At 39.7% G+C, this 14,341-nt stretch overlaps 1 protein-coding gene across 3 annotated transcripts in view; it reads left to right on the top strand.

Annotated features, from left to right (window-relative positions):
• Positions 1 to 14,341, top strand: part of LCLAT1 (lysocardiolipin acyltransferase 1) — a 205,422-nt gene that overhangs the window by 82,872 nt on the left and 108,209 nt on the right. For 2 of the 3 annotated variants that reach the window (XM_048843402.2, XM_048843401.2), the window contains 2 exons: positions 1,531 to 1,699; positions 9,380 to 9,578. In XM_048843402.2, the coding sequence (XP_048699359.1) occupies positions 1,535 to 1,699; positions 9,380 to 9,578 (364 nt within the window). In that variant the 5' untranslated portion in view covers positions 1,531 to 1,534. Of the gene's footprint in view, positions 1 to 1,530; positions 1,700 to 8,809; positions 8,875 to 9,379; positions 9,579 to 14,341 lie in introns of those variants that run through there. The other variant, XM_048843403.2, reaches the window with a different exon arrangement.

The following is a 14,341-nucleotide window of genomic DNA, read 5'->3' on the forward strand; positions in this document are numbered from 1 at the left end:
CCACTATATCTTGGACATTTAATATGAATTCTCTTTTATCAAAGTATTAAAGATAGGCACTTTAATAATTTTGTCAGTACAACTGTACTGTGGTCTTTGTTAGGTTTAGTTCTAGGTGTCTGAAGCTTTAATTAGAGGTTGTGTACAGAGCAACCTTAATGTTTGATTATTATTGCTGCTATGGAATATAAATAAGGCTTGAAAAGATGCTTAACATCAAATATGTGTATTGCAGTGTACAAGGCTTAATGGCTTACTTTTCCATTGCTCATTTTAAAATTGAAAGGTCCAGCTTCCTGTTTTCCTTATCCTAAGTGATTGTCTGTCTGAGCTCTTTTATAATTCCTAAAACTGCCTGTTGGAGAGGAATTTAGTAAAGTGGCTGAGAAATCTGACTTCTACTTAACCGTTCATCTCAGAAACAAACAATTTGGTCCTAAATAGCTGAAAACAGACTATTTTTAGATTCTAATTTAGACAACATTTCCAGATTTGTTTTGTCATAGCATGGTGTCTGCTAAATTGGAAAGGCTCAGAGCCAACAGAAACCCTTGGGGTTTGCGTTGATTGTTCTACACTAATCCATTAAGAATCTCTCTGCATTATATAGTTTAGATTTATAACAAATAGCATGGACACTAGAATATTTTAAGTCTAGACTACTGATTTATAAAACCAAAGGCCCTCTTATGTATGCAAAGATCAGAAGTTAGCTATAGTGAGTCATTGCAACCTTTTGATGATGATTCTCTTCATCTGATGGCATAATCTGGAAAATAATAGATAGGACCACAGTAGAAATGTGGAAGGAGCTTCAAACTGGGTCACAAGCTCCGTTGGCCAGAGTGGGCTTGGAATGTTGCAGAGGAAGTTCATTTAGTCCCTATACAGTGTCACGGGGAATAACACTTTGTGTTGCTCTTTACTGATCCCTCTAATCTTTACTTGGGGTGTTGATGTGTTCTGAAGAAAGCCACATGTATTCATTCTGCAGGTGGAAAAAGGGGTTATTGTAACTTTGGAAGAGAAAACAAAGGGGGAAAATAGGAAAACCTTGCAGGAACCTCCCTGTCCTAACCTCTCCCATCAAATAAGCTTAGTATTTTGGCAGTGTTAGAGGCAATTGATCAAAAGTGTTTGACAGGACAAATATCCTTCTGGTTTTCTGTCCTCTTTGTAATTTTATTTAATAAAAAGAGCATTGAGGAGACTTCAGAATGCAATGCATTTTGTATTAAATGGAGGAACTAATTGAAGATAAAGTTGATATAATTTTATGGCTCTCTTACTGTCCCAAGCACCTTAAAATTGTGTTTGTTGATCTCAATACCACTGAAGTGTTGCCATATCTGAGGTAGAACATTGCAGTTATTTAATAATGCATCACAACATTATGTAATATTTTAGGACAAAAATGAAAAGCACCATATCCAACTGAAACTGTAGGTGTGAGATGGTTGAAGATTAAGTACTGTAGGCAGAAAGTAATTACAAGTGTTTATCTAACTGAATGCTCACTTTGTCTTTCAGAGCCATGGTGTCATGGAAAGGGATATACTTCTTACTTGCCCTGTTCTTGGCAAGTTTTTTTGGGAGCATTTTCATGCTCAGTCCTTTTCTACCTTTGATGTTTGTCTCCCCGACCTGGTATCGCTGGGTCACGGACCGCATTGTGGCCACCTGGCTCACACTCCCAGTGGTAAGTTGCAAAGTCTGTGTAATAATTATAGGGGGAGCTGTTAGTTTCCCTGTATTTAAGTTGCCTAACACTTTCCATTATAAAAGATTCTTGTGGATCTTAGTTCACTGTATTATACTGTTATTCAGTATTATTCACTGTGGATCAGAGTTCACTGTATTATACTAGATTTCGCTCTTTGAACCATGGGAAGATGGAAAGTATCTCCCTTGTAGTATTGGAACTATCCCTCTTGTACGTACATACATACAACATATCAAACTTTTAGTATTACTCTCAATGAGAATACCGTTCAGTTAAAGCTTCTCTCCTTTTTGGCACTTTTATCCTTCAGTGATTAATTCCTACTTTTCCTTCCTTTCTTTCCTCTACCCCAACCCTCATCCAATCTCCCCAAAGCAGTGCAGCTGCAATCACAACAGCAAGTGGATATCTGATCATGTGACTTTTTTAAAAAAAAAAATCTGTTTTGAGTTTTGAAAAAGAATGATTTGATCAAGGCCCAAAGCAGGGTTGTAAGAGGGGACATGGTGGAGTAGCTCAGCGAACCAAAGAGAACAGAGCATAATATAGTACTTAACTGCTTGGAAGTAAGTGATGCTGCTTAGTGAGAATGGCTGGAGTACTAGTGAACAGGTGTTTTTTACTTCAGAACTTACTAGAGAGGGTCTCTTTCCCATGCCCCAAGCTCCTAAGAATCATGCTTGGATACATGTTGGTGACCTTAGCTGTTCTTAGTTTAATCCTTTTAGGATCTACACAAGCATTTTAGTTCCTCCAGCCAAATTACAAAGGCAGATAATATCAGGTCAGCAAAAGGAACCTTGTCTCAGAAGTGACTTTTTCCTTGGTTACTCTACAGCTATAAGAGTCAGCAGACCCATTAACAACACACTTTCCTCTGACTCTGTTACAGTACTGAAAGTTACTGTGGACAGGACCTAGCTGTGTCCCTATGGCTGGGCTTAATCAGTACAGTGGTTCTTTTGCTTTTTTGTGCCCCTTCCCTCAGTTTGTGTTGTCTTTTGAGGGCATTTGCACATGCAAATGCACCATTTGATGTTTCCTAATTGTGAAGAGGCTTTTTCCCTTCAGGTAATGAACAGAATCTCAGGAGGTCTTTTAATCTTTCTGAAATAAAATGCTACTATGGCTATCAGCACTTTGTTGCTTCCAAGGCATCCATTCCTCCATAGGAAGATTAATATCTTTATTGAGTACAGATCAGTTTCTATTTTCTCTGCCTTGAAGTATTTGGGCTACTTTATGTGCAGCTCATAGTTTGTTTATTCTTCCCACCATTACAAGGATTATTACCATGCTACAAAATCAGGAATTAAAAATTAACAGCTGGACAAAAACATTTCCCGTTAATAGTTGAATAGTATAGGCCACTTTAATCTTTTGTGGACATGTTTCAAATTCAGTTGGTAGTAATAATGTCAGAAGTCTGACCCTGTGCTTGTCTACCAGATTTCTTAAAATAGCTAACTCAAGAAACTAGGTACCAAATTTCCATTCAATTGTAGAGTTGGTGTTTTTGTGTTTGGAAATCCATAGAAGCTCCAAAGTTTCCAATACTGATTATGACATAGCTGCTTTTAAGATTTTTTTCCCTAAAATGTCCCTTCAACTTAGAATACTATTATGTATTAAAATTTCAATGTGAATGGCAGCTTAGTATCTGGAAATAGTAGCAGTGGTAGTTAGAAGTATTGCTGAGAACTATCTTAAAGAGCCCTTAAGGAAAGACAGAAATAAAGCTCTGACTCCTTATATAATGGAGCTTGGTCTTCATCCTGCATCATATCCAGCCTTGTGCGCCTCCCGCCCCCAGACATCGGCCACTGAGCAACTGCAGTGCCCTATCAACTTCCATGGCTCACTTGTCCCCCCAGGTCTTCAAGGGATAGACCTGCAAGCAAATCTGGAAGACCTTCATCCAAGAGGAGTGGGGCCAGGTCTCCTCAGAGAGGCCATTTGAAAAGGTCTATGACTCCAAGGAGCCTAAGCCCTGCAAAGTTTCCACAAAGGCTTCAAGCAGTCTCGGTACTGAGGAATCTTCTGTATCTAAGTCCTCGTCTGCTTCCAATGTACCCATCACTCAGTATTGAAGCCATTGGTACCATTGAACAGTACCCATCACTCAGTATTGAAGCCATTGGTACCATTGAAACTTGGACTAGAGTCTACTGATCCTCAGCACTGTACTAAGAAGGCAGTATGCTCCACATCTTCCACAGCCTCGTCGGTACCAAGACTATTGGTACAGCAGGTTCCGGAACAGTCAGTAAAACACTCAGTATCTCTCACTTCTATGGCTGGGACTTACCAAGTCACCATGCTGGCTCACCCAGTACCGCAAGAGTTCCGGTTCTCAAAGGACCTGCTTATTTCCGAGGAACCTGAGTCTCTTCTATTGAAGTCAAGATTCCTGGTACCACAATCAGCATTATCCTGGTATCCCCCCTTTCACCGGGATTGCCTACCTCCCTGGTACCAATACATTATGAAAGATGGCTGATTCCTCCTCCACCACACTATGAAGAGGAGGGTTCTTCAGATTCCCAAATTTTTGTTCAGGGTTCTGCTGACTACCTACATTTGACTACCTGGAACCTGCACCTCCTTTGAACTTCTTTCTCCCTAGATGAGGCTATCGTCCCCCCTGTATCACATTGATGATTTAAAATACTTCCAAGATCCAATGAAGAGGGCAGCAGACACCCTTCAGATCCCATTAGAGGAAGTGCAGGAAACATCGCACAAATGGCTTGATGTCTTGCAGACATCATCTTCAGCATGGGTTGCCTTCTGTATAAATGAAGCACTATTAAAACCTGCCAAGTCCATGTGTCAGTCTCCTGCTATTGTGTCTCCCCACCACCACCCAATGGCAAAAAGACCAGACAAAAAGTATTATGTCCCATATAAAGGGCTTGAACTTCTTATTTTCCCCACACTGAACCAAATCCTCTAGATGTGAACACAGTAAATGAGTGTCAGAGGCAATACTGTTTGGAGACTACACCCCATGACAAGGACCACAAATCCCTGGAGTATTGGGGTGCAAGAGTTACTCTTTTGCTACTTCACAATTTCAAATTGCTAACTTTCTGTTGATTCTGGCAAAATACAGTCACGTTAATTTAATTAAGTTTAGCTCTTTCATCGAACATCTACCACAACAGCACAAAGAACAGTTCCAAGCCTCCATTGCAGAAGGGTGGCTCTTGACTAGAACAACCCTGCAGGCTTCTCTGGATGTGGCTGATATGAAAGCTTATTCCATTGTTATGGCTGTTATGCAGGGTATCAAGACGTCAGTCCCTTTCAGTGGTTCCTTTCATGGTCAGTGACACCATGTATAATTCGGTGAATACTTTGAAGCTCTCCAGGGTGATCCTTTGTTTGCTGGATTTATATATATAAATAGATATATATATATAAGCCTGTAAACAAAAAGAGGCTTAATCTATCTCAGGTGGCGCAAAGATAATCTCCTTCTCAATTCTCCACTTTCCATAGAACTTTGGAGCACCTAGGGAAGAAAAAAACGCGTTTCAAAGGGGAGAATCTTCAACTGCTACAGCAAACTCGACTCAGCCGCTAATGACGGCCAAATGTTCCTTTTGACTCCTTGGTCAAGGGCCACAATGTGCTGATTTCAGACCTTTGTTGCACCATCTTACACCAGGCAACTTTCCTCCTTTTGGGAATGGTCTCTCCCATTTTCACGCCTTAGAAGAGCAGATTACCTCTGACAGATGGGTCTTGGAGGTTATAACTTTGGGAAACTCCATTCAGTTCCACTCCATGGCTCTTTCCTCATCCCTCTTCAGGTACCTCTCTGAAAGCAAGAGGCTCTGTCCCGTCTCTGTGTAGGAGCAGTAGAACCAGTTCCCACTTCACACAAGGGGAGAAGGCATTATTCTAAGTACTACTTAATTCCCAAAAAGAAGAATGGATGGAGACCAATTCTAGATCTATGGATGCTGAATACCTTGGAGTCAAGATGGCGACATTCTCAGTCATCATCCCATCTCTGGATCCCGGGGACTGCTTCGTGATCCTCAGCCTTCAGGATTCATATTTTCATATCACAATACACCCTTCTCACAAGAATTTCTGCACTTCATGGTGGGGCAGGACCATTACAAATATCAGGTCCTTCCCTTCAGGATAGGCACTACTCCCAGGGTATTCACAAAACTCATGGCAGTGGTGGCTTTAAAACTTCTAAGTGGGGAGTAATAGACTTCCCTTCCCTTGCTGATTGGTTTATTAAGGGATGTTCCTTCACCATCAAACTGGCATTCAGTACTATGATTCTGTTAAACAGTTGGTTTCCAGCTCACCTTCATGAAATCCTCCTTCCCACTGATTCAGAGGTTAGAGTTTATAGGGGCCATGCTGGACATCTCCACAGCCAGAGTTTATTGCTAGACAATAGATTCCTTACACTGTCACATCTGATGATGTCTGCAACTTCTCAGGCATGTGGCAGCATGTACTTTTGGCACACTTCATGACTGATCCTCTATATGCTGTCTTTTTCAAAGATGGTTTCTCTTTGACCACATCCATACTTTTAACCCAGAGTTACTTCGGATTTTCATATCAATTCATCTCCCAGTATTCTACCCCAAGCCTCGCTGGTCAAAACACGAAGTGATCCTTCATAACTTTTATGTCAGGAGAGCATTGGTTTAATTATCTGGACAGGACTAGACTTTTTTGATCCTCCCTAGGGTTGTTTGTTTCTGTTGTGAACAAAACTATAGGGGTTGCTGTGACTACCCAGAGGCTTTCTAAGTGGGGGTTTCTATTTACATACTCACCTCTTGTGTGGATGCTAACATATCCTGCCCCCCAAAGTCATCGTTCATTCTACAAGATCGTACTCCACATCTGTAGCCCTGCTGGAGGGCGCGTCTATTACAGAAATTTGCAAGACTGCTACATGGCCTTTGATTCACACATACTTGTCACACTATGCCTTGCTTGATGCATCCCAAGCAGATGCTGTCTTTGGCTCTATAGTCCTACAGACAGTCTTAGACCGAGCTCCAAAGAACCTCCTTCCTTTAAAGGGTGCAGCTAGGGAGTGACCTCAAGTGGAACACCCATAGGGACACTACTTGAAGAAAAAGAGGTTACGTAGCTTGTTCGGTAACTGAAGTTCTCCAACCTGTGTGTCCCTACAGGTGTTCCACTACCCACCCTCTTTCTCCTCTGCTTTGGATTCTCATCTTGGGGCTTTGCAGTGCAGAAGGAACTGAGGGCATTTAATCTGCGTGGCCCTGTATATCCTCGGTACAGGACAGGAGAATGTGTAGGATGTTTGCACGAGCCAAATGACCACTGCTACTGAAAATCTCTTATTGAAGGCGCATGCAGTATGTGTACACCTCAAGTGGCATGCCCATAAGGGGACACATCTCGAAGAATTCCAGTGACTACACAAGGTAGAAACCTGTCCTTTTGGCAAAATTCCATTTAGTTGAAAATGTTCCAACCAGCTCTACTTAGGTTCTTAAGTTTCTAATCACTTATTAAAATGATACTTAGGCTTCTAAGTCACGTAGGCACTTCTGAAAATTTTATCCTACATCTCTTCAGATGTGGCAGAGCTGCTTTAGTCTGAGAAGAATCTCATAAATAGAATTGTTATTAGAACAGTGTGTGGCCAATATTGTAATTTGCTTAGAATGTTTTTAAAATGCTTAGAATGAAAGCTGCTAATGTCTCATTAATAAGATATAGAGAACTATTAGTGTTTCTCATAGACTTTAATTGCAGGAAGTTCAGATGATTTATTTTTAAAATGATCCAATAATTAGTGTTTTCATCTAATTCTGTAAAAATAGAATTTAAAGTAATTAATAAGTATTTCAGAGTTATAAGCAATTCATGGTGTGGCACTTATTTCCTTAGGGAAATATTACTATGTAGGGAATATTCATCATAATTTGACCATTACTTTGGATGCGGGAATAATCTGTTTGACTCCTTCAGATACATTATTGCATGGTAGCAGACTGGCTAAATTTCCTTTTCTGTGTTACCTTCCCAAACATTTTCACAAACCCACAAAATAGCTTGGGTTTCCAAAATTTTCTTCTTGTTTTGAGAAATGAATTTTTAATTTAAAATATGTATAAACACAATCTGTGCTTCAGAACCCTAAAGGAGCTGAAAAAGCGGATAACAATTTTTGTCAAACTGACTGCTTTTTCTTGTTGATTAACTCCCCTAAGCCTATATTAAGCCCCTTCTTCCCCACTTCCCAGGGACTTTCTCCTGCTTCAGGGTTTCCTCAAGACTGATAACATCTGGCAGAGAGCACACAGCTCTCTTATTGTTTAAGTGATATATGTACACACTTTCATCAATTTGGTCAACATCTAATATGTTTATCAAACCCATCCAACAGAAAATTAAATTAGTTTTAGCGATGAGAAAGATCACACACTGCAATCAATACATCTTAACTGTTTTCCACTCTGAGGCACGTAACTTGCTCTACTTTTACAATTGTTCATTACTATCCTTTAACACCAACAAGTTGCCTGTACTATAGTTGGTTGAGTCACTTGTCATTACTATTTGGGACTTATTATATAGTGCTTTTCATCCAGGGATCTCAAGCTATTTGCAAATATAAGCATTGTACCAGTGTTACAAATGAGGCATGCTGAGACACAGGAGCTAAATTGTCTAAGGACTCATAGCACGCCAGTGGCAGAGTCACAGACAGAAACCGGAATCTCCAGACTCCCAATCTTGCATTCTCGCCTCTTTTTTTTTGAGTCCGAAGTTTTCCATTTTGTATCAAGGACATATGAGCTTGAAAGCACTTTTCCACTTTGGTTGTTTTACTTTTTCACAAATTGCTCTTTTCACTGTAATTAGGTGTGTGGTAGGTTATTCTTTAAAAAAAGGCTTTCTTTTATTGTGCAATAGAAGTGGCTGAGTCACCCGAATGGATGGTCACCAGGCTGTTGTAATTGTTACAATTTGAAACTGACATAAATCAGTCCATCACAGTGTGTTCAAGTTTGTCTGGGATTTCCCATTTTCAGACTCATTTTCTGTCTTCACTTCTAGCCATTCTTGGGGATGAGAGTGAAGCATGCTGTCGTGTTGACCCTTCTGGCTGAGGGCATGACTTGGTACGTTCTAGAGCTCTTCAATGCCATGCTAGTATTGACCGTTCAGTCACTCACATGATACATGAGGCACTTTCCCTTTTCTGCTAGGGAATTTTTGCCCTGCAATGCTCCAGACCCTGCTGGATCATATTAAAAGCTGCATTTTGATTCCCACATACCAGTGCAATACACTATTGGGTTCACAACTCATTTTAAAAAAGATTATTTTTAGGCAAAAAAGGTATTTGTATATGATATCCAGATCAGCAAAAAGTGGCTATTTGAGAAGTTCTGATTATCGATTCCACCTCTTTAATTAGGGACAATAGCAGAGAGCTATTGTGTAAAAATTGACTGACCTTCAATAAGAAAACAGTTGAGAGAAGTTCACTGTTTTCTAATGAAGTTGTGTGTTAAGAAATTAGTCAATGAAAATTTATATCTGTTGTTAATAGACTAACAGACTTGCTTCCCTTCCTCCCTCCGCCTCGAGTGGAAAGTCATAATATCAAAATCTTTCTTCTAGGCTTTGCTGGAGATGGTGTTTGGCGCAAAGGTGGTTATAACAGGTGATGGGTTCATCCCCGGAGAAAGAAGTGTCATCATCATGAACCACCGGACACGAATGGACTGGATGTTCCTATGGAATTGCCTGCTGCGATACAGCTACCTCAGACTAGAAAAAATCTGTCTCAAATCCAGTCTCAAAAGCGTTCCAGGATTTGGTAGGTCATCTACAGTTTTAATGGATAAAAGAGAATTAGTAATAAAATACAATATTTTGCTTTTCTAATACCACCCTAACCTCCTCTTCAGCTTCTACTTCAAATTTAAGATCAGCGTTTTCCCACTCTGTACAGCTGCACTTGTCAGGCTTCTTGTTTCATTAACTAGCATGTGCTACCAAAAGAGTGAGTGTGTGTGTTGTTGTGGTGGTGGTGGTGGTGTTGTTGTGTGTGGTTTTTTTGTTTTTAAAGCTTCCTGTGGACAGGTCAGAAAACAGTGTTCTTTGTAATAGCTGTAGTTTTAAATTCAGGTGACAGAAATACACTGTACAGTATATTAAATAGCTTAGTTTTGTCCTTTTGTTTGAAATTGTTACAGTGACGTAGGCCAGAAACTGGTTTGGGCTGAAGATACTGAACAGATAATTTTTTTGGCTGATTTGAAATAATTTTTCATGCAAGTCGTTTCAGAATAAATATGCAGATTTATCTGAACTAAACATGTCTTTTTGCATTTTATTAATTTTTTTTAGATTTGTTTGACATCTCTCACAAAATTACTTTGTACAGGATATGTATCAGCTTTCTGAAGTCCAAAGAGTAACCTAATTTGTGATTCCCTTTTATCAGTCCATGTACTTGAACAGATAATTTTTGGCAGTAGTGCATATAATTCTGGGAATAGTGAGTGATTTGCTGAGCAGTAGGGGGAGCTCTCATATTGTGCCACACCAAAATTACTTAAAAAAAAAACACGGTTTAAATAAAATTGTGACTGTATAAGCGATGTTTTCGACCAATATATATAAATTCTGTGGTAGAGTAAATAGTTGTTTATTCTTTTAAGTTACAATAAGTCAGGATATAGTAGATGCATCTTGTACTCTTGTATTGCATTACAAAAGATTTTGAATTTTTTTCATAATTTGAAAAATGATTTGGAAGTAAATTAGAATGGGCATATTTTTATCTTCAAGTGACAGCTGTACTTGTTTGTTTGCTTCTATGATATTTTCCAAAGGAATTTTAGGACATGGTCCATGTGTACAGTAGGCATGCGGATCCAAAGGATATTCTCCCAGTTAAGTACTGTATATTTTTATAACATTCAGGGTTTGACAGAATTAGAATTCTCTAAACATACATTTGAAGAACAGATCCTGAGATTGGAGGTTATCCATGCCTTCCAGTCATGTTTGTCAGTGAACAAAAAGGCTAAGAGGTTATTAGGAGGCTCTGAAGGTAGCTTTTCCGTCCAGTCTTCAGTGTACAATAATTCCACACATCTAAATGTACCTTCCAAAACACATAGCAGTCTCTTGTGTATGTCCGTTATAATTTCAGGAACAGTAATTTATTTTTAAATGACATGGAGCTAACACCATATTGATCAAAGCAGGAGATTTCAGTTAGACTGCATCCTTACCTTACAACATAGTTGTGATGGTCTTAATTCAGTGCATGATCTGACTTTAATATAACACTGTAGCAGAATAGAAGGTTAAAAGACTCTGCATAGGATTACAAGGCTCCCATGCTGAGCCAGCCTAAATTCAAATGCTTGAACACTTCAAAAAAGATGCAGAATATTGTGACATACCCCTGGGGTAGAACCTGAAACTGTGGGACCTCTGAGTCCCCTTAAACTCTTCGTCCTGGGCGTGCTCTCATAATGCTGTGCTAGTGATAAGCGGCAAACCCCTCTAGATGCTGTGATCAGTCAGCCATCAACATGTGGAGGCACACATCTACCTAACTTGCATGAATGCTTTCTAAGCCACTCATGAATTATACACGGAGAGACTCCAGCCAAGTTCCCAAGCCCCCGCCCCCCTTGCATCCCTGTGATGTACCATCTTGCACTGCTCAAGACCTTCTCTTGAACAGTGCAAGCTCATTAATTAGTTTGCCACTTTGTCAAAGGAAAGTGGACATGCACCGGCCTTCGTAATCTGAGCAGATTCCCCAAACGCTCTCTAGACAAACTTAGTGGTAAGGATAAAACATTACAATAAGTTTATTAACTACAGAAGGATAGATTTTAAGTGTTAGACATAGAGGTCAAAGTTGGTTACATAAGAAATAAAAATAGAAATGCAGTCTAAACTTTCACAGACCAAGCAAGATTTGAATCAAACAGCTTTTCTCACCCGACTGGATGTTCCGGGCAGTTTACAGTTCTTAAAATGCAGGCTGAATTCCCTTCTCAGCCCGGGACCAGTCTCCCCAGTTCGAGATCTTGTCTTCCAGGCAATCTTCCAGGTGTTGAGATGGGGGAGGAGAGAGACCAAGTGGTGATATAATTGACCCTCATTTACACTTTCTCTGCAGGTGCTAGAAAGATCCTTGTTGTGATGTGGGGGTTAGGTAGCCCCCATTGTGTAGTGCCTTCTCTGTGGAATCTCTGGGAGAGTAGATTCTTCTTGATGAGCCATCAACACGTCTGGCTGGTCCTGATGTATATCTGTCTTGTCAGTGTTAGTCGCCCTTTTGTTGCCAATGAAAGGCTAGCTGTGGGCGTTTTCCACTTACCACATATTTCAGAAACAAACATATAGCAATATTTCATAACCTCACATACAATGATAGTATGTACAATTCAACAGGATATTAATGTTCAACAGATCAAGACTTCTTAAATGATACCTCACAAGGCATGCACTGTACAAAACATATAATCATATCACAGGGGTGAATATAGGGTTTCCAGGGTGCTATTTTGAGATACAGTGTCACGAATACTTACTGCTGACACATGCAAGCAAGTGGATTTTGTTCCTTCCAATCCTTATCTAAGGGGGCAGAGAGAACTAATAGCTGACATAGAGGAGGTTCTGCAGGGAAAGCTGAGGAACGGCCAAGTGTGCAATTTTAAGTTTAAAGCCAAACTCTTGGAAAAGGGAAGTTTGGACAATTCTGTGCGTAAAGCGGGTTGGTTTGTTCAAAGCAGGACAGGCACTGCACCTCTTTCAAAATAGTTGCCTCCTCTCCTTTGTTAGCCTGTGAGAATTCTCCCTCATTCCTGCCCATTTTACACGTAACTAGTTACTGTTGCATATTTTGTAAGATATATGGAAAGGAAATTCATACAGCAAAAACTGTGTGTTTAATGAGTTCAGGATACAGCAGGATGCACTCCACGCAACCAAAACCTTAAAAGTCGGGAAATGAGAAATTAAGTCTCAGACACCCTTTGCCACCTTCACGTTGCCTACAGTTGTGGAGGTCAGTAACACTCAGCACTCAATAAGGTATTCACTTTCATCTAAAACAGATAACAGAGCAATACATACCCCAGCTTAATCAAACTCTTGTTCTTAAAGCAAAATCTTAACTTTCTTCTTACTCTGTTATACCAAGAAATTTCCTGACGTGAGCTGCAGAAGAACTAATGTTCTTTGTGTACATTAATCTAGAGAAGAGCCACATGGAGTATCTTCAAAGTAGGCTTGATGAATTATTAGAATATAAGCTAATGAATAGACCCCAAAATAGAAGGGATATACTTCTGGCCCTGTGTTTAGAGACCGACTAGTAAATCGAATGCACGGCTAAAAAGGCAGTGCTAATAGTAGGGTATTAGTTTTGTGGCACAATGGAGTTCATTTACAACAGTTCGGCTGGTTGGAGCTGTACTTGCTACTTGCTGTGAGATGCTTTAAATTAGCATGCAAGAAAATGCTGTGCAGAATCTGGGAAGGAGTGAATGAAAAGTGAGGTCCATGAATCCAGCAAAGATATGCACATGGAGACTTTCTATAGGAACTTGACTGAAACACAGTGCAGCAGCAAAAGCTGGTGATGGTTAAATACAGAAGAGTAGGGATTGTTAGACATCAGTGGGAGCAGTTTATGCTTCATGTCAATCCTGTGCTTTGCTTTTCAGTGCAGATTTTTAAATCCATGTCAGGACTGCAAATGTATATTCAGTAGGTCTTGTGATAAATATCAGTAGGAAATTGTGGCCAAGGAGTGTAATTATACATTCAGCCAGGCAGTGTAGAAAATCTCATATTTTACCCCCATGGCCCTACCATGTGATATGAAAGGCTTTTAATTGGTACTAATAGCTGAAGAAAAGTCTTCTGCAGTTCTGTTTTAAAAAGCCTTTGCCCATTTTGTAAGCCTTTAGCATTTAACCAAATCTTTTAAAGGTCACAAGGAAAGACCATTTAGAAATCCATGCAATGCCTCATCAGTGCCTTGCAGATGTCATTGCCCCCGTTTGTTAGTCGTCAAAGTATAATATTTCAAGCCAGAAATTATTTAGAATTCTGAAATTAAAATAAATTCTTCTCTCCTAGTACCTTTCAGTTTAATCTTTTCAGATGAATACCTTTACATGAACTAATTGTACTTGATTAAAAATAAACAAATACAGAGCATTTGATACATTTACAAAAGGCAATTGTTTTCATTCTTAGGCAGCTACATGGTGATCAATACTTTAAGTATTTCATTCAGAATTGTGTACAGCATGGGGTTATGTGTAACACATTCATCTGAGTATCTCTGAGTACTTCATAAACATTAAGCCTCGCAACATCCTGGTGCTAAGTACCATCCCAATTTTAGAGTGGGAAAATAAATTTGAGAGGTTAAGAATATTACCCAAATCTGATAAATTAGGGGCAGACCTAAGGCTTGAACCCAGGAGTGCTGATTCCTAGTCCCCATCTTTAGCTAATGCACTCTTTGTGCTTGGGGTTTTATTTGTATTTGGAGGCTTAATATGCAGAGGAATGTATGTTTGGAGGTGAGCA

This window comes from Caretta caretta, chromosome 3, assembly GCF_965140235.1.
Source record: "Caretta caretta isolate rCarCar2 chromosome 3, rCarCar1.hap1, whole genome shotgun sequence".
In the NCBI taxonomy this organism is placed as follows: domain Eukaryota; kingdom Metazoa; phylum Chordata; order Testudines; family Cheloniidae; genus Caretta; species Caretta caretta.